The sequence below is a fragment of the Crocodylus siamensis genome, chromosome 10 (genome assembly GCF_052110815.1).
Source record: "Crocodylus siamensis isolate JL-2025a chromosome 10, ASM5211081v1, whole genome shotgun sequence".
Lineage (NCBI taxonomy): Eukaryota > Metazoa > Chordata > Crocodylia > Crocodylidae > Crocodylus > Crocodylus siamensis.
The window spans coordinates 13,546,392-13,567,548 of record NC_143404.1 but is presented as its reverse complement, the minus strand read 5'-3'; the positions used below and the strand labels follow the sequence as shown (position 1 = coordinate 13,567,548).

At 44.7% G+C, this 21,157-nt stretch overlaps 1 protein-coding gene across 3 annotated transcripts in view; it reads right to left on the bottom strand.

Moving 5' to 3' along the window:
• Nucleotides 1-21,157, bottom strand: part of ARHGAP26 (Rho GTPase activating protein 26) — a 326,765-nt gene that overhangs the window by 140,590 nt on the left and 165,018 nt on the right. For all 3 annotated transcript variants that reach the window (XR_016438391.1, XM_090020915.1, XM_090020916.1), the window contains exons 15-17: nt 20,238-20,325; nt 18,978-19,036; nt 15,679-15,784 (exon numbers count right to left, since the gene is read on the bottom strand). Coding sequence is in view for 2 of the 3 variants with exons in the window: in XM_090020915.1 (XP_089877041.1) it covers nt 15,679-15,784; nt 18,978-19,036; nt 20,238-20,325 (253 nt within the window). In the remaining variant the exon portion in view is untranslated. The remainder of the gene's footprint in view (nt 1-15,678; nt 15,785-18,977; nt 19,037-20,237; nt 20,326-21,157) is intronic.

Below are 21,157 nucleotides of genomic sequence, written 5' to 3'. Positions count from 1 at the left end.
TACAGAATGATTTTCAAATGAGAAGGCTCTTCAAGGTTTTGCTTCTCTTCTGTGGACTAAGGCCTCATACAGATGTTCAGTTTCTCCTGGGAGAGCTGCTCAGGTGAAACCATGTTTGTACAGATGTGCAGGTTTTTTCTTCCAGGGTTAAAAACCTCCCAGGAGAGTTTTTCCTGGGACGGTGAATGACTGCACATAATGTTCAGAAGAGAACAGAGTCCTCCAGCTTCTCCTCATCTGCTGCAGGGAGACAGTATCACTCACTGGACTCTGCTGCTTCAGATTAACCCCCTTTTGCAATCTCCATGTTGTATTGCAGGGAAATGGGAAGTCTAGGTCAGCCGATCAGGGCTGCCCTATGCACTTTTGTGATCTGTCACCAGGAAGACTACAAAAGCCTATGGGTACACAGATCTGTATGCAAGATGAGTGCACAGAGTGCTCACCCTCTCCCTCCTCCGGTGCCCCCATCCCTTCTCCCAGCTCCACAGTGTTAGCACTGCAAGCTCTCCATGGCTTCGTTATTCAGGTCTGCACACATGGCTCTGGGTAGGTTTCTCTACCTAGAGAGAAAACCTGGGAGAATTCTTCTAGGTTAACTGAATGTACATATGCAACCTAACTTTCTAACTTAACTCCCCTGAGTCTGCTTGGCTAACGTTGTGTAGAAATGACCTGATGGCTGGTTTGCTAGTCAGAAGGCAAGTCAGAAACATTAAATACGTTAACCCTCACCATGATTCTATGTGGGAGAGGGAGAAGTTGCTTTTAAAGGGTTTTCAAGGACAATACCCCTCTGCCCAAAACCTTATACTTCAGCACTTTAATTCATGAATTTATAATGCAGTAAACTTCAGAATCTGGGCAGCATCAACCTATGCATTTGGCCTTTACCCAGTAGACAGTCTACACAGACAGAGCTTTGGCTAGCAATGAAAAATGGAGAAGGCGGTGAGATGGGGATCAACACTTATGAATTTCTCCTAGAACAACTGTTCAAGAAAAGAGAGGCCCCAAAAAGGTTTTTAAAACATCACTATCAGAAGTGGGGAGTGATTCTCCTCACCTTACCTCTTGCTTTCTCAAGCAAAAATATAACAGGGAAAATGAGGGAATTTATTTTTAGCAGTCTTTGCTTTCCTTACAGTACTTGCTGCCCACAAAAGCAGCTCAGAATTATGCATCCACCTCAAGGCTAACCATGACAATGAAGCGTCTTATTGTTAAAACTTATTATTGATAAGGTCTAAACCACTTGAACTATATGAACTATACTTCTTTCCTTATGTGGTCTTAACCACATGTAAGGGAATCAGAAGACTTCTTGACCTGTGAAAAACTCAGTTCTTCTGCACACTCCAGCTAAACTGGTAAAGGCTAGCGATGGGAAGGGGCCTCTCCAAGCTGCATATTTGCAGAAGCTAATCTTGTGTTTCGAGATGCAACCAGTCATTGCCCCAAAATCATAGCTCCCATCAACTGTTTCCAGAAAATAAATGTATACGTCATCTCAGAATCAAGTATGTATGCATCTTCAGTCTCTGAAAGTAATTCCAGTAGACTTGTGAGAGTTGTGGTGTCCTGTATTTCATGTGGTTTTCACAATTCTTTCATTCTGTCCTTCACCACCTCCTTGTGGCAGGAAACCACATAACTTAAAGTTAGGGTGACTGTAATGATAGGTGTACTTTGCTTGCCTGGAAAGCAACATACAAGCCTTGGGTTTTGCATAAACAAGAACAAACAAATACGGGGAGCACAGGAACAAGACTGCATTAATAGTTCACTCAAATTCTGTGACCAAATACAGGTCACATTTTTTACAAGAACCAAGCAACATCCAGAAGATGAATGAGGCTCTTCATCTCATGATCAGGCATGACTAAAGCACTACAAAAAATCTTAATCATCTACGGGGTGCAAGTTAACATGACCATTGTGAACCTACTAAGTATTAAACATATCACCAAGTTCTTGATTAGCATGTCCAGAACAACTGAAACAAGTCAAACATGCACTTAGCAAAGTGTCAAAAAGGCTCAAGAATACATATGGGAGTGGATGATACAACAATCAAATACCAGGAGGCAGGGCCATCCCTAGGGGGGAGCAAATTGGGGCAACCACCCCAGGCCCCACACTTTGGGGAGCCCCACGGAGCTGGGCAGAGCAGCTGCGGCACAGAGCTGGGTGGAGCTGCAGCTCCGTGTCCATCCACTCACTACCCCCCTCCTCCCAGCCACTGTCAATGGTGGCGGCAGCTTCTTCAGATCCAAGGCCCGTAGGATCGGAGCAGGGCAGTGCCCCACGCTCTGCTCGGGTCAGCTCTGCTAGAAGGATGTAGACATTGAGGAAATGGATGGAGGTATGGCTAGAAGTAACAGGATAGACTTGCAGCTAGGAAGGTGTAAGAAGCCTGTCAGAAAGTTTCCTACCAGTAAGATTTCTAAGAAAGGGAAAATCCTCCTGAACCAACTGTTGGCAGCCTTATCTTTACCTTCAGATGGTGAATGAAGAAGAGAGAACCTATCTAGCCTCCAATTTCTGTATATCAAGTTAATTCTGGACAAATGCAATGGAAATCCAAACATGGGTACTGGAGCCTTTATGGTCCTCTTTTTGACAAGGTGCAAGAAGTATGTGCACAAACTACGCACTATTGTCTTTTATGAAAATGGACTGTTTTTAAAGGATAGGAAAGTCAGCTATGTTCCACCTCCTCATTACAAATCTGAAACCCTGCAAAAAAAGTTTTCAAGAGTCTTTTATTATTGTAGTATTACTGAAGTGAAAGAAACAAGGTAATTTCAGTGAGTCACCAACAAAGAAATAACTCTTTAAAGATCAAAAGAATACAATTATCTCCTGAAATGCAACAGAAAAATACATTCATTTTCAGAGTTTAAACATTTTTCACCTTCCTCAGAAGCACAGGGTGTTGACTGCAGCCAAGGCTGCGCATTTTGACTGGTGTGTGCCAGTACTTCAGCTGGGACTTAAATATGGAGATTCCTGGCTAGAAGGTGTGGCCCCTTTACTCAGGGGCAGGCCCACTGATTGCTATATTTGTGGTCAGGAAGGATTTTTACCCCATGGTCAAATTGGTACAGATTGGGGGGGTAGGGGGGAAGGGAGGGTTGCCCTCCTTTATAGTAGTTCTCTCCCTTGGAGATATCACAAGCAGAATTTAACAACCTTTGCAGCAGCAGGATGTTGGTTTCCATGGTCTGCTTGCAGGTGAGTGGGGGTGGGGGGAGGTTTGGAGAAACTAGACTGATTGTTCCCTACTGTCTTCATTTTGGCAATCCAAAGAACAGTTCAGACTTATGGTGTCAGCTCCCTTATCCTGATTTTAGAACAGCGTAGCTCCTCAATTCTCCAATTCTACTTTGCACTTTACATCTCCTCTGAACGTAGTTTGCTTGAAGATGAAAACCTAAAGCTCACTTTCAGGTTTCACTCTGTTTTACTTAAAATTGCACTGACTACAGTGGGAGATTGTAAGAGGTGAGCAATGATCTCAGAAGCTGGCTCCACAGTTAAAACCAAATTTCAGATTCACAGTTCCTGTAGCATTATAGGAGAGTGCTGTCTTTAGTTGCTTGCACTGGGTCTAAACTAACAACTGTCAGCTGTGTCACGCTATGTTTCAGGGAAAAGTGTAGCTGTACAAGAAACTGAAGCCCTAATGAAATATGTTAAAGGTGAAACACCCCTTAAAAGGCCTAAGGTAATAGTTAAGAAAATAAAGGGAACTGAAATGTTAGAACAAAAACATGCAGCTTTCATTAATGTTTAAAATGTGTGAGAGCTTGAACACGCCTGGCAGCTAGGATGGTTCTCTACTGGAGGCACCTCAAGGGGAATGCAGATCTTGCTGTTCTTTGTCTTCCTACAGCAGCTGCAGGTGGTTTCAGTTAAGCACAATAATTAAATTATCCATGCAGTATGGTTCCTCTAAGATTTCCAACTATTCTTCACTGAGATCTCTTGACCACAGCTTGTATCTGAGTTTAACACACCACCAAAACTCACATACTGCCCAAATGCTGATGGAAGAAAACTTCTCATGCTACTCTGTGGAGGAGCAGTAGATATGCTGGAGGATAGGGTTAGGATTCAGAGTGATCTAGACAAATTGGAGAACTGGGTCAAAAAAATCTCATGAGGTTCAACAAGTACAAAGCCCTGCACTTAGGATGAAGTAATCCCATGCCCCAGAACAGTTTGGGGGCTGACTGGTTGGGCAGCAGCTCTGCAGAAAAGGACCTGGGGGTTACAGTGGACAATAAGCTGGATATGAGCCAACAGCATGTCCTTGTTGCCAAGAAGTCTAATGGCGTGCTGGGCTGCATTGGTAGGTATGTTGCCAGCAGATCAAGGGAAGTGATTATTCCCCTCTATTCAGCACTGGTGAGGCCACATTTGGAGTACTGTGTTCAGTTTTAGCCCCCCCATACAGAAAGGATGTGGACAAATTGGAAAGGATCCAGCAGAGGGCAACAAAACAGTGAGGGGGCTGGGGGACATGACTTATGAGGAAAGGATGAGGGAACTGGGCTTCACCCATTGCTATATTTGCATGTTCTTTTTCAGCCTCCAGAAAGCAGCTGGAAGATTTCTTCTTTGCACCTCTTTCCATAAAGAACTGGTTTTTATTATACTTGTTAGATTTGTCTCTCTGCAGCAAGCAACAGTACACTAGCAACCATGACAAACTTATTTCAAAACATTAAAAGCAAAGTGGAACTTTATTGATCTTAATGATCATGTTACCAAATTGGTAACAACCCCAAGACTATGGATTGATATAGAACACGAGCTGAAAACCATGGAAGTGTAACAAAAGGCAACGTGAGGCTTATGGGCCTATAGTTTCCTGGGTCCTCCTTTCTCCCTTTCTTATAAATGGGGACCAGATTAGCTAGTTTCCAATCTCCGGGCACCTGGTCCATGGACCACAATTGCTCGTACAGCCGGGCCAAGGGCACAGAAGTGACACCCGCCAGCTCTCTCAACACCCATGGGTGGAGGGCATCAGAGCCCACAGATTTAAAAACATCCAGTCCTTCCAGAAGATCCCTAACTACTTCTGCGCAGACCTGAGGCCTGGCAGTGCTATTCCCAAGATTGCCCCTAGCTGTGGTGGGAGAGCTGTCCTGGTCCCTGTCCAAGAAAACAGAAACAAAACTTGTTAAAAATTTTGGCTCTCTCGTCTGGCGTAGCAACAGGATTACCATTTGAGTCTAAAAGGGGTCCTACATTACCCGGTACCCTCTTCTTACTCCCAATGTAATTGAAGAAGGACTTTTTGCTGTCCTTAATCCTGGTCACTAGCCTGAGCTCCACCCCCGCCCTGGCCTTCCTAATGGCCCTCCTACATTCACAGGCCAAGGAGGAGTATTCCTCCTTGGTGATGGCCCCTCTCTTCCACCAGCTGTATGCCTACAGAAGTGGCCCATGTTTAACTAAGAAGCTTAATAAGGAAGTTGCTTAATACAGAGGTAACTATGGTTAGTCTGACCTAAATGCCCATCTCTGAAGGCATTCGGGGGTGGCGGGGTGTTAAATCACCCAATATGGTGTGCTTGATCTAAGTTAGTTCACCAGTGGAAGTGAACTAACTTAGATCAAGAATGGATTAACCCAATCTATCAAAAGCCTGTACATATTTGAAGCACAGCCCCGGGGCTGGGCTCTTCCTACTACTCCTCCCCCCCATCCTGAAAGGGCTATGTTTATCCGACTGGATTTCCAACCCGCCCCCCCCAATAGGCCCACCAACCCTCCTCCCCCCACAGACCCAATAGCCCCCTGAAGACGCACTAGCCACCCCCCCTCCCCAGGAAAGTTGCACCCATTTCCCTGCACTGCTCCCAGGATCAGACGACACCTGTATAGGTTAATCCCGGTCTATGCTCACGCAGCTTAAAACAAGCCATGTAAACATAGGCTGGGCTCAGCAAATGCCTGTATGCACCCATACTCTACCCTACTATTTACAATACTGAGGTTTTCACAGCCTAAGTCTTCCCCTAGGAGTTTACAGGGAACCCTAGGTAACATAGCAGTATGTCCATCCAAGAGTCATGAGTAATTAGCTGAAGTGGGAAAGACAACAGTAACAGAAGGAGCAATAATTTTAATTTTTCCATGTATGCTGTCTCCCATCCTTCTTTGCTACTTTCTTTTGGCAAGCAAACTGGGTAAAGAACATTTGAGAAAAGTGCCTCTTAAAAGCCTCAGAGACTAATGGAAATTTCCAGGCTCTCCTGGATAAGAATGACTTACTGGAAGTAATGCATAAAAATCAAACAAATGAATAGTTACCAAACAGCAGCATAAACAGCTGCCATGGGGATGAAATCAGACCTGCTGTGCCATGAAGCGTCTGTCTGCTACACCTTCAGGACAAAAAGCCTCCTACGTAAATTTGTGCAACAGCTCATCTTCTGGAATAGGTGCCTCTGTGAGAAGATTTCCCCATCCTCCGACCTGCTGGAAGTGCCAACATAAGCACCATTCTTGATAGCAGGTGGGAACCTGGCCTCTGTTGGACTATCTAGGCCAAAAGCAAGACTACAACACAAACATTCACCATATTGTATTTCTGGACTAGTGATGCTGCTGAGTTTTCTGGCCCACAATCCTTCATTCAGGACAGAAGTGTTAAAGTGTTACTAAAATTCCTGTCCAGAACTCTTTCTGATAACTTCTGGCATTACCGCTCTAGTTTACAAGTTATTGCAGGCGAGTTTATATGAGAAGACCTCTGTGCAACATCCACTGTTGACTGCACTCACGTAGTGACTGCCGTGCAGAACCGTCCAAGCTGAGAAGTCGTACATAATTTGTACTGGAGATAACAATCACTACTGTTTTGGTTAAAACACGCAAACGAGAAAATACCACCAAAGCAAGAGCATGAGGAGCAAGTCACTCTTGGGCAGGGAGCAGTTGGGAATGATTAAAGAGAATTAATTGTTAAATACATGCCCAAACCCTTCTGACAAAATAAGTTCAATTGTTTTAACCTTTCACAAGAAAAAACAGATATAGTCTCAACGGAAAGTCTGTTGCCTCAGAAAGGTAGGGGATGTTTGCACACAAGTAGCTATGGCTTGTATGACTCACAAAGGGAAAAAACCCATAGAAAGAGTCTTGGAGACCATGGATATAAGATGCTTTCAAATGCCAATATATTTATTAATGAGTTTGCTCCTCACAGATCCAAGAAGAGTCTTGGTGGGGAAAACAAGTCAAGGAGGCTAATTCTGAACCTCTGTAATAGAAGTTATGCGAAAATGTTCCTGTTCTACATTGCCAAAGCTCTTGCTCTTCCAAAGCTCTTATAAATAGAATTATCTGAAAAACCGATGAATTATATAACAAAATTATGATATATCATATTAGTCAGTATATATACAGTAACTATATATCGTTTTTTTCCTCCCTACATGCTTCTAGTCTTGCACAATTCTTCTATAAACCCAGGAACTTAAGATAGGAGCGAAAACTTAAAATAGGAGGGAAACTCCCCCCTCCGTGTGGAAAAAGATCAAGGTGTGACGGATGGATTAAGCGAGAGACGCACGTAACTCAAGTACTTACAGAAATTGGCAAGAAAAAACAAAGTGTATGTGTTGACTTTTTTTTTAAACCTTTTTATTTGTTTAAAAGCTTTGGTCTTGGTGTGTATTATTCTGTAACAGACTTTGAAGCAGAAACAGCAGGAACTTTGTTAGATCACCAAGGTTCACAGTAACTTCTGTAAATGCCTTTGTGGAAAGGCTAGTAGGTACAATCCTTCTGACACAAACAAGACGACCTCAGAATATTGGAGACAGTTCATTCCAGCAGGGCTTCACAGGACTTCCCCTGCTTCCTAAAGAGAGGCTTGTCAGTGAATCACATTAAACTTATCTATTATTCCCATAGCAACTGTACATCAGCTGGTTATATTCCCAGCTGGTTTCATCATAAGAAACAGCAAAAGTGTGTCCTGAGAAGGAAGAATAAAAGGTTTCAAGTACACATGGGCCAAAAAAGTAACACTAACAAGTTCCAAGAAAACTGAGTCCAAGGGAAAAAAAAATATATTGTACTTAGTTACTGCTGAAATAATCTTGAGAGAGGGGTGCTTTAGTGCCTAAAACTGACAAGATCACTGGACAAAAATAAGTGATTTTTTTAGTGAAAAATGTGAATAAAAATGTAACTTAGAAGCTCTCTCATTTCTCTTGCCTCCTTTCTGTGTTTTTTTTCTCTCTCCTAACACCTGTGTATTTCCTTGTCTACTTTCTTTAAGTAGCACATAACCCCATAGCAATCACTGCCTCCTTCCCATTTCTGCCTGGTTGCACATGTACTGGGAGGGTATGGAAAGTGATCCTCTACCCTCCATCACCACTTGCCATATCCAGAGTTCCAGCATCGCTCATTGGAGAATCGCATTCTCTGAAGTCCACCCATTGTATTGAGGGTACTTGTAATAATTTCATAGATTTCATAGACATTAGGGCTGGAAGGGACCTTGGGAGATCATCGAGTCCAGCCCTCTGCCCAAAGGGCAGGAAGTCAGCTGGGGTCATAGGATCCCAGCAAGATAAGCATCCAATTTACTCTTGAAGGTGTTCAATGTAGGCGCTTGAACCACCTCCGCTGGCAGACTGTTCCAGACCTCGGGGGCTTGGACAGTAAAGAAATTCTTCCTTATGTCCAGCCTGAAACGGTCTTGAAGGAGTTTGTGACCGTTCGACCTCGTCACCCCATGGGGCGCTCTGGTGAACAGATGTTCCCCCAGATCCTGATAAACTTATAGGTGGCCATCAGATCACCCCTGAGCCTGCGCTTTTCCAGGCTAAAGAGTCCCATGGCTCTCAGCCTGTCATCGTAAGATCTGTTTTCCTGACCTCTGATCATGCGCGTGGCTCTCCTCTGGACTCTCTCAAGCTTCTCCACATCCTTTTTGAATTGTGGAGCCCAAAACTGGACGCAGTACTCCAGCTGCGGCCTCACCAAGGCCGAGTACAAGGGGAGAATGACGTCCCGGGATTTGCTCGAGAAGCATCTATGGATGCACACCAGCATTTTGGTCGCTTTACTAGCCGCAACATCGCATTGGAGGCTCATGTTCATCTTGTGGTCAATGATGACCCCCAAGTCTCTTTCTTCTGTAGTGCTATCCAACGTAGCACTGCCGAGCCTATAAGGGTGCTGCAGGTTTTTCCTCCCAAGGTGGAAAACCTCGCATTTTTCGGTGTTAAACACCATCAGGTTCTCGTCTGCCCATTTGCTGAGCTTGTCCAGGTCAGCCTGGATCACCCGCCTATCTTCTGGCGTGGATGCTTTGCCCCAAAGTTTGGTGTCATCGGCGAACTTGGCCAGTCCACTCCTGACTCCAATGTCCACATCGTTAATGAATATGTTGAACAGTATGCTCAATGCTAGGCTGCAATGAAAAAGTGCATTAAGCAATCATTTTAACAGATAAATATCTGAGCTGGCAAGGTTTTTTGAATAGATGCAATCTCTTTTATTAGACCAACTGAGTATTTGGAAAAAAGTTCTTAGCAAGCTTTCGGGTGTAATCACCCTTCTCCAGGCATAGTATCCAAGCTAATAACTTCATTTTTATTAAAGATGGTGTTTCAAAAGTATCAGCGATTAACAATGTTATTATCAGCAAATTCCTTACTAATCCACCTTAGTGGCCAAGGGCCTTTGTACACACCACATTTTTTGCCCTTTCTTGTGCTGCAAGTGTCGTCCACGGATTTATTGCGTGCAAACACAAAGGCAGTTAAAGATGTGTAATGATCCTCTTTGTCCACCAGATGATGCTGCGACTTTTTTGTAGTTCACCCCTTCAAATTGCTTCTGTTTTGGTTTGGTTTTTTTTCTCCCTTGTATGCTTTGTTGGCTCCCTACTTCCACAGCTGTGTGACAGGGCATGGGCACAGTGTGGGTGGGGGCCCCAGACAGGAGAGGGGGACAGCGCTGGACTGTTCTGCTCTCCTGCCAGCCAGGGATCCACCTTAATTCATTTGAAAACCTACTGTGTGTAAACAGATGCAATGCTCCAAGGCTTAATTTGTTTGAAAACCTACTGTGTGTAAACACAGATGCAACACTCCAAAATAAACAAGTTTAAATTTTATAAACCTATTTAATTTAATGAGGATTAAAAACACATGGTGTGTACAAGCGCCCCAAGAGCCTTATTGCAAATGAACGAGGAAGCAAAGTACATAAGAAATAAAGCAGCTCAAAATGGGCCCTGTTCATTGCTTGATCAGTGTCATTCTTTCATAGCAAGTACTCCTTGGTATCTTGTGTGAATGTAGCAAATATTTCTAATGCGAGGCCACTAGTGCTTGGGTTTCAAGTCTTTGCTGAGAAATAGGAATAGGTTCTCTATCCCTGTGGAAAGTACATAGCATATAGATATGAAAAGCACAAGTTAACCAAGACTTGTATTGCATTAGCCATGGATATACAGGGCAATTTCTATCCAACACACAAAATGGGTGTGTGTTTGTTTTTAAACTCTCGTCTGTTCTGTATCTCTTAGGCCTAGGACTCTGTTCTACACAAGCCATTTCAGTCCCAACCATGCACACTTTTCCCTCTACTCATTCTCCTACTACTTGACACCACCCATTATTTGCCTCCACATAAACTAATCCCTTCAGATCTCAAGCACAGGATTTAAAGTCAAGTGCATACCAATTTCTCCCATATCACGTCAGCATATGGGATTTGCCTCCTCTTGATATTCTCAAGCACCTGATGGGCCAGAGACTGAACTAATGTCTGTCCCCTACAAATGGCGCCTTGTGGCCAGTGTAGAGATGAGCTTTTTTCAGTGCAGAAATAAGACAGAGAGATTCTTACATAGCAATATGATAGAACAGGGGTCAGCATGGCACACAAGGCCATTTTGCTCAGCACACAACAGCCAGCCCCAGCTCTGGGTAGCTGCTGGAGCTCGAGCTGCTCCCAGCAGGGCTTGCAGCATCCCAGCTGCCTGCTGGGATCAGCCTGGGTTCTATGGCTGGCAACAGCTACCCAGAGCCAGGGCCGGTTGCAGCCAGGAAGCTGCAAACAGCTGCCAGGCTCCGGCATCAGCTCTGTACCAGTGCATGCACACGCGCGTTGGAGTGGGCGGTGGGGGAGGGGCCTGAGGCAGTACAGCCCGGGTCCTTCCCCCACTCCCAGCACACAGCTGGTGACTGGGCTCCAGAGCCTGGTGCAGCTGTTTGTAGCCAGCCTGGGCTCTGGGCAGCTGCAGCAAGCAGTGGGCAGGCTGCAAACAGCTGCGCCAGGCTCCACAGCTCTGGCATCAGCTCCATGCTGGTGGCGACTGCACACATACCTCAGGGCAGACGCAACCCTGATGTGCCCATGCAGTCACCACCAGCATGAACCTGATGCCAGAGCTGTGGAGCCCAGCACAGCTGTTTGCAGCCTGCCTGCTGCTTGCTGCATCTGCCTAGATGCCCAAGCTGGCTACAAACAGATGCGCTGGGCTCCAGAGTCCAGTCATCAACTCTGTGCCGGGAGACGGAGAGAGACCAGGGTTGCGCCACCCGCTCTGAGGCAGAGTGATGCCGGCACAGCTATTTGCAGCCTCCCAGCTGCAGCCAGCCCTGGTTCTGGCTAGCTGCTCCCAGCCACAGAGCCCAGGCTGGGGGGCAGGGGCAGCAGGGCAAGGGGCAGCAGGGGCTTTGGGTAGGGGGAAGGGGCACATGCAAGGCATCCTGCCATGTACCCCCTGCCCTCATTTTGCTTTTCCAGCATGCCAGCACTCCAGCACCTTCCAAGGTAGGCATTGTGGGGGTTTCCGGCACTCCAACCAAAAAGCGTTGCCTACCCCTGTGATAGAAGTAATATACATGTGAAGATGACAGAAAACTTATCATTAGTCCTCGCTATCTGTTCAGGGCTTATAATCTGATAGTGTCTCAGAACCACTGCCTTACTTGGGTCTCTGTATTATCCTATCCTTCCTAACTGAGGAACCCCTGACATAAGGGACAATACAGTGCAACAAAATGATACACAGTTATCTATTAATATGAATCTAGAAACTGTAAGCGAGTTCAAGAACACTTTCTGGAATATTCATTAAGAGTCTATTTAGCTTCATATTCCAATTTAACCAGACCAAAACGCTTTTAGTTATACTAACTTCCTGCTTTTTCTTGGGAGAAGATTTTTAATAGGAAAAAAATGGCTTAGAGCCCTTTTGCCTTTTAATATGGCATGTTCTGCTACACACACTGCTTCAGTACGTTTTGCTTTTTTTTCCAATCCCTCCCTAACGGAGCTCTGTTAAAAACACTTTGTCATCTACTTCCTTCCCAGCCCTTCAAAACATTGTTTTGAATAAATGCAAGTCCTCCTTTAGGTCAAAAAGCCAAAAGCATTGAAAAAGTCATGAGATTCCGTGCACAGATTTAGCTGACAGAAGCACCTAGACCTCCTTATATCTTGGCTTGAACCTGTAAGCATAGGAGATTTCAAAAGTAAGATCTAAACCTGCTTCAAGGGTTTTTTTTAAAGCCTTGCTCTGGATTCCGTGGAACAAGCACAAATCTCTCAGAAGAAAGCATCTGGAGCCAGTTGTTAGCATAGTTTCAGGCCTGTTTGTTTTTCCTTTTAAATAAATAGTTTTATGCTTTCTCAGATGTATTCATTTGTTAATACATTAACTCACTGCACTTCTACCTTAAGTCCTCACGAATAATTCCTGTACGCACAGCTCTGATATGGAGAACATGTGTGTGGCAAGGTCTCACCTCTTACCCATAAATGGCTCAGTCACTCCTGGATGGTATTTTTACTTCTACAAACACTAACCAAAGAAGTCCTATGCTTATTATAAGGATTTGTAAAGGCCAGCCCTATCACTTACAGCAAAAAAAGATCAAGGTTAAGGAAACCAAAGTAATTTCAAGATAGATTTCATAGACATTCGGGCTGGAAGGGACTCCAAAGGATCATCCAGTCCCCTGCCCCAGGGGCAGGAAGTCAGCAGGGATCATAGGATCCCAGCAAGATAAACATCCAAACGTGTCTTGAAGGCGTTCAAAGTGGGTGCTTCAACCACCTCTGGCGGCAGGCTATTCCAAACCTTGGGGGCTTAGGCAGTGGAGGTCTTCCTTATGTCCAGCCTGAAATCGGTCGCCACGGAGTTTGTGACCATTCGATCTTGTCATCCCTTGGGGCACTTTGGTGAACAGACATTCCCCCAGATCCTGATGGGCACCCCCAATGAACTTATAGGTGGCCACCAGATCACCCCTGAGCCTGCGCTTTTCCAGGCTGAAGAGCTCCATGGCTCTGAGCCTCTCATCATAAGGTCTGTTTTCCTGACTTCTAATCATGTGTGTGGCTCTCCTATGCTCTCTCAAGTTTCTCCATATCCTTTTTGAATTGTGCAGCCCAAAACTAGATGCAGTACTCCAGCTGCAGCCTCACCAAGGCCGAGCACAATGGGAGAATGACATCCCGGGATTTGCTTGAGAAGCATCTGTGAATGTAAGCTACCATTTTGCTCACTTTTCTGGCTGCAGGATCACACTGAAGGCTCATGTTCATCTCGTGGCCTATCATGACCCCCAAGTCATTTTCAGTGCTAGCCAGTGTAGCACTGCCGAGCCTATAAGCAATGCTGCAGGTTTTTCCTCCCAAGGTGGAGAACCTTGCATTTTTCGGTGTTAAACACCATCAGGTTCTCATCCCTCCATTTCCTGAGCCTGTCAAGATCTGTCTGTATCACCCTCCTGTTCTCAGGTGTGGATGCTTTACCGCAGAGTTTGGTGTCATCAGCAAACTTGGCCAGCCCGCTTATGACACCAACGTCTACATCATGATGATGATGTTAAAAAGTATAGGCCCCAAGACAGAGCCCCACTGGTCACAGTACTCCATGACGACTGACTTCTGTCAACCACCACCCTCCAGGTCCTACATGGAGCCAATTCCCCAGCCAACAGATCGCATGTGGTCGAGGCCACAGTTAGCCAGTTTTCCCAAGATTATGGGATACCAGATCGAAGGCTTTTTTAAAGTCAAGATATACACCATCAATCTCTTCTCCCTTATCCAGGTGATAGGTCACCTGGTCATAAAAGGAGATGAGATTGGTCAAGCAAGACCTACCCGCAACAAACCCATGCTGGGTATCCCTTAGGATACTGCCATCAGCTAGTCTGTTAAGAATGGCCTCTTTGATAATCTTTTCCAAGACCTCCCCCAAGATAGAGGTCAGGCTGATGGGCCTGTAGTTTGTCAGATCTACTTTTCTTCCTTTCTTGAAGATAGGCACCACATTGGTGTAGTGCCCGAAGACTGGAAGAAAGACAGACTGCCAGGAGTTCTCAAAGATCCATGCCAGGGGCTGGGCTATGATGCTTGCCAGCTCCTTGAGTACTCTTGGAAGTAACAGGTCAGGGCCGGCTGACTTGAAGGTATCCAGCCTGTCAAGGTGTTCCTTCACACGAGGTCAGCTTCAATGGAGGGCAAGGAATCTCCCTCGCCCAGGCCTCCCCTGACCCATAGTGGGCAGGGGTCTCTCATGGGACTGGTGAAAAACTGTCGCAAAGTACCCATTAAGCAAGTTTGCTTTTTCATGGGCATCAGTTGTCAGTTGTCCCATGTGGTTTAGCAGGGATCCAACATTGCCCCTGCTTTTCCTCTGGCTCCCCACAGATCTGAAAAAAAAGGACTTCCTGTCCTTGATATTTGTAGCTAGCTGGAGTTCCATTGCAGCCTTGGCTTTCCAGATTTGCTCTCTGCAGGTCTGGACCAGAGCAGAGTATTCCTCCTTGGTGGTGGGTCCAGTCCTCCATCCTTTGTAGGTCTTGCTTTTAAGATGCAGGAGGTCTGCTAGTTCCCTGAAGAGCCAAGGGGGCTGCTGTACCCTTTTGCTGCCTTTCCTCTGAGATGGGATAGACTTTGCTTGCGCATCCAGGATTGCTCCCTTGAGGAGCAGCCACTCATCTTGAACTCCCCTCCCCTTTGGGTTGTGACCCTTTAGGGCCTCCCTGATGAGCCTCCTGAGCTTGTCAAAGTCAGCTTTCCTGAAGTCAAGGACTTCTGTATTACTGACGGACTTGCCAGCTTTACGGCAGATGGTGAAGGTGATCAGTTCGTGGTCACTGATAACCCATATAATCTGAGCACTGGAAGTACAATGAATCAGACTGGTCAGAGGCAAAAGATATTCTGTGGAGCAGTAGTCTACTCTGTTGTATTAATAACCCATATCTCTTAGACTTGCCCTTAACCCTAGTGATTCTGACCACTGCACCTCCAGTATGGCAATCAGCCACTAACAGGCAAGGACACATTCAAAACAGTTCAACACATGCATTCTGCCTAGCTAGATATTCAGGCAGCAACCAAGTAGTTAACATATGTGGAAGCACTACAGTCACAGAATGATCATAAGGTATTCAAAGGCAGGTTTTCCTTTCTCCGACATTGCCCCATCTCCTCCTTCACATTTTTTATTTCTCACAGAGACTTCCAGTGAACTTCAGCCAGCTAGATCTGACTCAACATTACACAAAAAAAAACACGTACAGAAAAAGAAAAATATTCTACAACTATTGACTTCCAAGGGAAATGGAAAAAAGACATGAAAACATAGCAGAGTCATACACTTACTTGGCCAAGTGGTTCATAAGCAAATGCAGCATCTGTTTGTTTTTCTCTGGGAGTCTATGAACAAGGCTGTGGATCTCTGCAATTCTGGATTCCTGATTCTCCAGTTCTGTGATGAAAAACAAGACATTATTTCATGTGCTAAATGATTTTTACTAAAGAGTACACCAGGGCAGGAGAGAGACTCAGGAAGACAGCTGCCTTGTAACCCATCTCTACTCAGCTATGGTCAAAATTCCTAAGTTCCTTTTTTACCCATGGACTCCTTCATGATACAACAGACAAAAATAATAGTTTAAAAGGAACCAGTAAACTAAAAGGCTGAATGAATGAAGTTAAGATAGAAGACAGGAGCATGTCAAATCAAGCCACAGATAACCAGAAGAGAGACCTATTTTAATTAGAGCAGCCACATCTTGTTTCAACACAGAAAGCAGATAAATTTGCTTATATAAATTCTCAACCTCTCAAATGGTATTCTTAGCACAATACCTGGAGAGATTTTAGCAACTAGTCACCTGTATGCCATTCATATAGCAGTGTGAATTGCATCTGTAGGATGAGGGCTTAGGTTGGGGTGGACAATTATTTTGGCTGGAGGGCCACTTAGGGAGTTTTAGTGACCTGTTGCAAACTGGGTCAGCACCCCCACCCTGCAACAGCTCACCAAACCTTCCTAAGTGGCCCCCCATGTGCAGCTGGACAGGTAGGATGAGGCCCTGGGCAGGCAGGGGAGCAGCATATAGGAGTGGGACAAGCAAGTAGGGCCAGGGCCGGGCCTGGGATCAGGATTGTGGTGTGGTGACAGCACAGGGCTGGGACCCGGAGCAGAACTGTGATCCACTCCCTGCATACCCCTACAACAGGCATCAGTTCCATGGGCAGAAGGCTACTTTTCCCATCCAAATGTAGGCTCAAATGTAGTTACTCTGGCACATTACCATACCAACATCTGTGCTTGGTAATAATTTAGAGATCTGTGGATTGGCTAACTCTTCATAAACAATTAGCAGCTTTGCAGTAACCTTGTGATTTAAGTAGGCAACAGCCAATCTCAGAGAAATACAACTTGGAAGTTGTGCCATGTAGCAAAGGTCAGTAATAGAAGTAGGACTAAGGAACAGGAATCCCGGATCCTGGTCCCAAACTATAACCATTAAAGGACTTCAAAACACCATTTTCCCAGCTAGTCCCAGTCTTTTTTCCATCCCAGCCCCCAGTTTCAGTTCCCCTCTGTCCCAACTCAAAGATTCAAGCCCCAGTCTCTGGATTCTTGACCTTCCAACTTTTTGTTCCAATATTCTTCCCCACCTTCCACCACTTGTCCAGTTTTGTCCCTGCTACAGCTGAATCTGTCAACTTCCTCCTTCAAACAGTTAAACCCAGTTGGAGTTTAGAATTACTTGCATTTTTCCAGTCTAAATTGTATGAATCCTGTGAAGAGCAGAGCGTAGACAGCTTGGGTGACCTGACTCAAGCCCAACCTGGTTCATGAAGACTTGAAATAGCAATTCCATTGTTCCAATAATCCTGTACAGCACCGACTGAACCTTCAAGCCAATGACAGGTGTGCAGCTCCCTACTTTAACTCATGACCAAAAGTGCATGAGTTAGAGCAACCCCCTACCAGATGTTCACTGTTTGGGGGTGGGGGGGGTGTTAAAAAAAAAAAAAAAAAAAAAAAAAAAAAAAAATCAAGCTCCACTTTGGAGCCTGCCTGCAGCCTCTTCCCCTTAGTCCAGCTCCCCAGCCCCATCTACAGTACAGGAGGGGGAGAAGGGAGGGGAGGAATCTCCAGGCTGGGGTTTATCCAGCCTGAGGGGGGAGGGGGGGGAAAGGAAATGGATCTACCCACCTCCATCCATCCCTCCTCCAGCTCAGGCTGGACAAACCTCAACCCAGAGCTACCTCCCCTCCCCCATCCTACACAAAGCACTGGGGACAGGATAGCACTGCATCAGCCTAGCCCCGTTCACAAGCAGGGACAGACAGAAGTTAATGAAGGTGCTCCATTTTGAAGCGCCTTCATCTGAACCCTCATTACATGAGGGTTAATTTGTTGCGTAATTGGGCACCTTTAAAGCACTCTGCAGCCGTGAACTTGTGTCAGAGCATGGCTGTACAATGCTTTCAAGGGGTTGATCGCCTGACAAATGGCACTTCTGTCAGCACCCTCAGAAAAATAAGCTGTTAAGGCTCTGACAAGTCTTTACTGAGCTTGCCCAAAGGGCAATTTTTCAGAAGTCTATAACAGCCAAATTTGGGCAGATTTTTGTGATGACGGTGAAAGGTAAAGCCTCAACACAACGACCACCCTACCCAAACCAAATTTCAAATACCTATTAGCAAGTGAGGGGTCAGTGGAGTTTTTGAAAAAAATCAGATTGCTAAAATTTTTATTACATGCAAGACACCTTATTTTCCCACTCTCTTTCTGAGAAAACAGATGAACTCTTTGGCTGAAATTTTGCAAAACAACTTAAATCTAAGGCAGACACCTGACATGGAAACTATCAGTCCAAATGGTTGAAGTATGCCAAAATTACATGCAGCCCAAATCAGGATCTTCTTATGGTAAGAGAATGGCCCTCTTACCAACAGGCAGTGCTACCAGCCCCACCTTTTGACTGTAGTAAGAATTTAGAACTTGTTGTGTTGCTGCCCCTGAGTAAGTCTGCGAGGGACACATTTTATGAAACAAATATTCCCCAATGCATTTGGAGCCAAACCCTACATGTGTAGGATATCAGCACAATGAACTTAAATGATAAAGTAGTAAGAATACTGTCAAACACAGACTGGAGCAGATCGATGCTACTGTCACACCAATGTACTGAATTTGTATCAATATAACTACTTGGATTAGGCTTATAAATCTCTTATTTTTAAAGCAAAAGTTATACTTGAAACAGCTCTATTGTAAGCACAGTCCTATCAGTATTAAAAAATACCAAATAAGCACTAGGATTGTTTGAACTACTTTAACTATAACAGTCCAGTAAAACTGGTACAACTTTTGTTGGAGACAAAACCTTAGTTATTTCACAAGATTTAGACTGGAAAAATGCAAGTAATTCTAAACTTCCTCCTTATCACCCAGGCTTACTTTCTTTACTGTAAGTTGCATATAACAACACACTTCTTTGCATCTCAATTTTGATTTTTTTCTTCTTTTTATAGTATTTACCGAAGTCTGCTTATGTATACAAGGCAATAAGACACTACGTTTGAGATTATGCCTTTTTGCTGGCGAAGGATTTCCTCTTTCAATAGACTGTGATAAGCACTGACAAAAAACTTACTGGCTGCTTTGATGAAGCTTCTCTGAAACTGGTACATCATGAGGGGCCCAGGAAGCATTCTGGAAAAGAAACAGCAGTATGCACACACACATATTTGAGCAGTAACACTAACTGAAATGCAGCTTGAAGGCTGCTATTATCAAAATGCCACATGGTCATTGAAGAACAGAACCAGGCAATATCAACACAGAAAACTAGCTCCCTTTCATCAGAAGGTATGTACTATACAGATGAGGTTCTAAATTTAACTCTCATGTCTTTTCTTAGACTAAATCAACTAATATTGCAGAATTACTAAAATACAAAACCAAAACAAAAACAGCAAAAAACTTTCCTATTTTGTTGGGACCTTACTTTATATATATTACTAGGGCTGTGCGAAGCTGTGGTCACAGATTCAATTTGGAGAGATACGACTATTCAGCCATAGACAACTTTATATGCTTTTTCTACATGCCTCAAGGTACCAGGTGGCTCGTGAACACCAAAATGCTGGGGCAGATGGAGTGTCCCACGGGAGTACAGAGGTCCCCCACATGCTCAGCAGCGGACCCATAAGCAGACCAGAAATACTTCTGATCCACTTCCGGGTCTGCTGCTGAGCACGCAGGGGAGGCCCCCCACCCGCCAGCACTCCTGTAGGACACTCCATCTGCCCCAGCATCTCAGCATTCATGAGCCACTCCTGGTAGCTCAAGATATGTAAAAACAAACAAACAAACAAACAAAACAAACCCATATAAAGCTGTGTCTATGACCAAATTGCTGATTCTCCGAATCAAAATCGAATCTTCAGATTCATATTCGGCCGAATCAAATCGAGACAATGATTTGAATCAGCATATTGAATCGTTGTCCCCCAGTTCAGGCCAAATCCAAATCGAATACTGCCCACTTCACATACCCCTAATAAAATCGCTGTTACAATTCCAGCAACTACCTATTGACTCAATTTTTAAAAAATTCCCCTTTAAAATCTTAGCACTTTGAAAAAATCTTGCATAAATATGGTCACTGATAAAATCAGGATATGGAGAACACTGGTGAGGACGACGCTTATACACAGAATGTCATTCTAATGCTACTTGTACAATCACGTCTTTCAGCATCTCTGATATTTTAGCCTTAGGGGTCCTCTCAGGGTTGCCAATCTCTCTCAATCCTGGCCTGTAAAATAACCTATTATTCCTACCAGGGCATTGCAAGATACAGTTGTACAGTCAAAAAAACACACATACACAGGAGATTTTTCTCCCCTACCTCAAATAAGTTTTCAGTGCACTGGTGATGGTCTTTATCTCCCATTCTGCGCAAACATCTGTATCTGTTTCAGAGGACATTTTGGGATCTGGGGAAGAGAATCAAAGAAAGCATGAATGGACCAAAGAGAAGAGAAAAACAGCACACATCTCCCACATCATTAAAGAAAGGTCAGCTCTGCGGGAAGATCTTAGTGTTCAGTTCTCGTTGCCTTCCCTCAAAAACATTATAACAAATACTTTGATTCTGGAAAGCTGTTCCTGTGCACATGGAAATGAGTCAAGTTTGTGACCAGAGGTTGGACAACAGGATTCACTCGCATGTGCTCAAAAAACAAAGAGGAGACATCTTAATTTATGAATGATGGGATCAGTGGCTGTTTAAAGCATGAAAAAGAGATTTCAAGACTCTGAGGTGCTCAATAGCACTGATGATAAAAGCAAGAAAAAAAAAAAAACAGTAGCTACAGAAACACTCAGCATAATGTCTCATGCGGTTTTAGTCCAAGGACACACCAGAATACCCAAATTAGCGGTGGTAAAAGTGGACAGTTGACCACTGGTAACCAAAACCAGCTATACCATACAATCGAGACAGGCCATCTCCTTGCATACCAAAAATAGTAAGGGCAGCCTGACCTCCAATAACATGTGCAGCTGGGTCTGCTTGCCCAAGGCACAGAAGAGCCTCTAAGAGCTGGCCCTGCCGTCAGCGTTGAGGAGGGAGTGGGATCTACACACATTCTCCAGCCTCTTTGCTCCACAGCTGTTTTTCATTAGGATGGGAAGGAGGAAATGAGGCTGTTCCATAGCTGAAACAGCATTACATAGCTCAACTTTGGCACAGCAGTGTGTCAGCAAATTATCTGCTGGGCCATCCAACCTGGGCAACACCAGCTTGCAACTCCAGAAGCCTGTCAC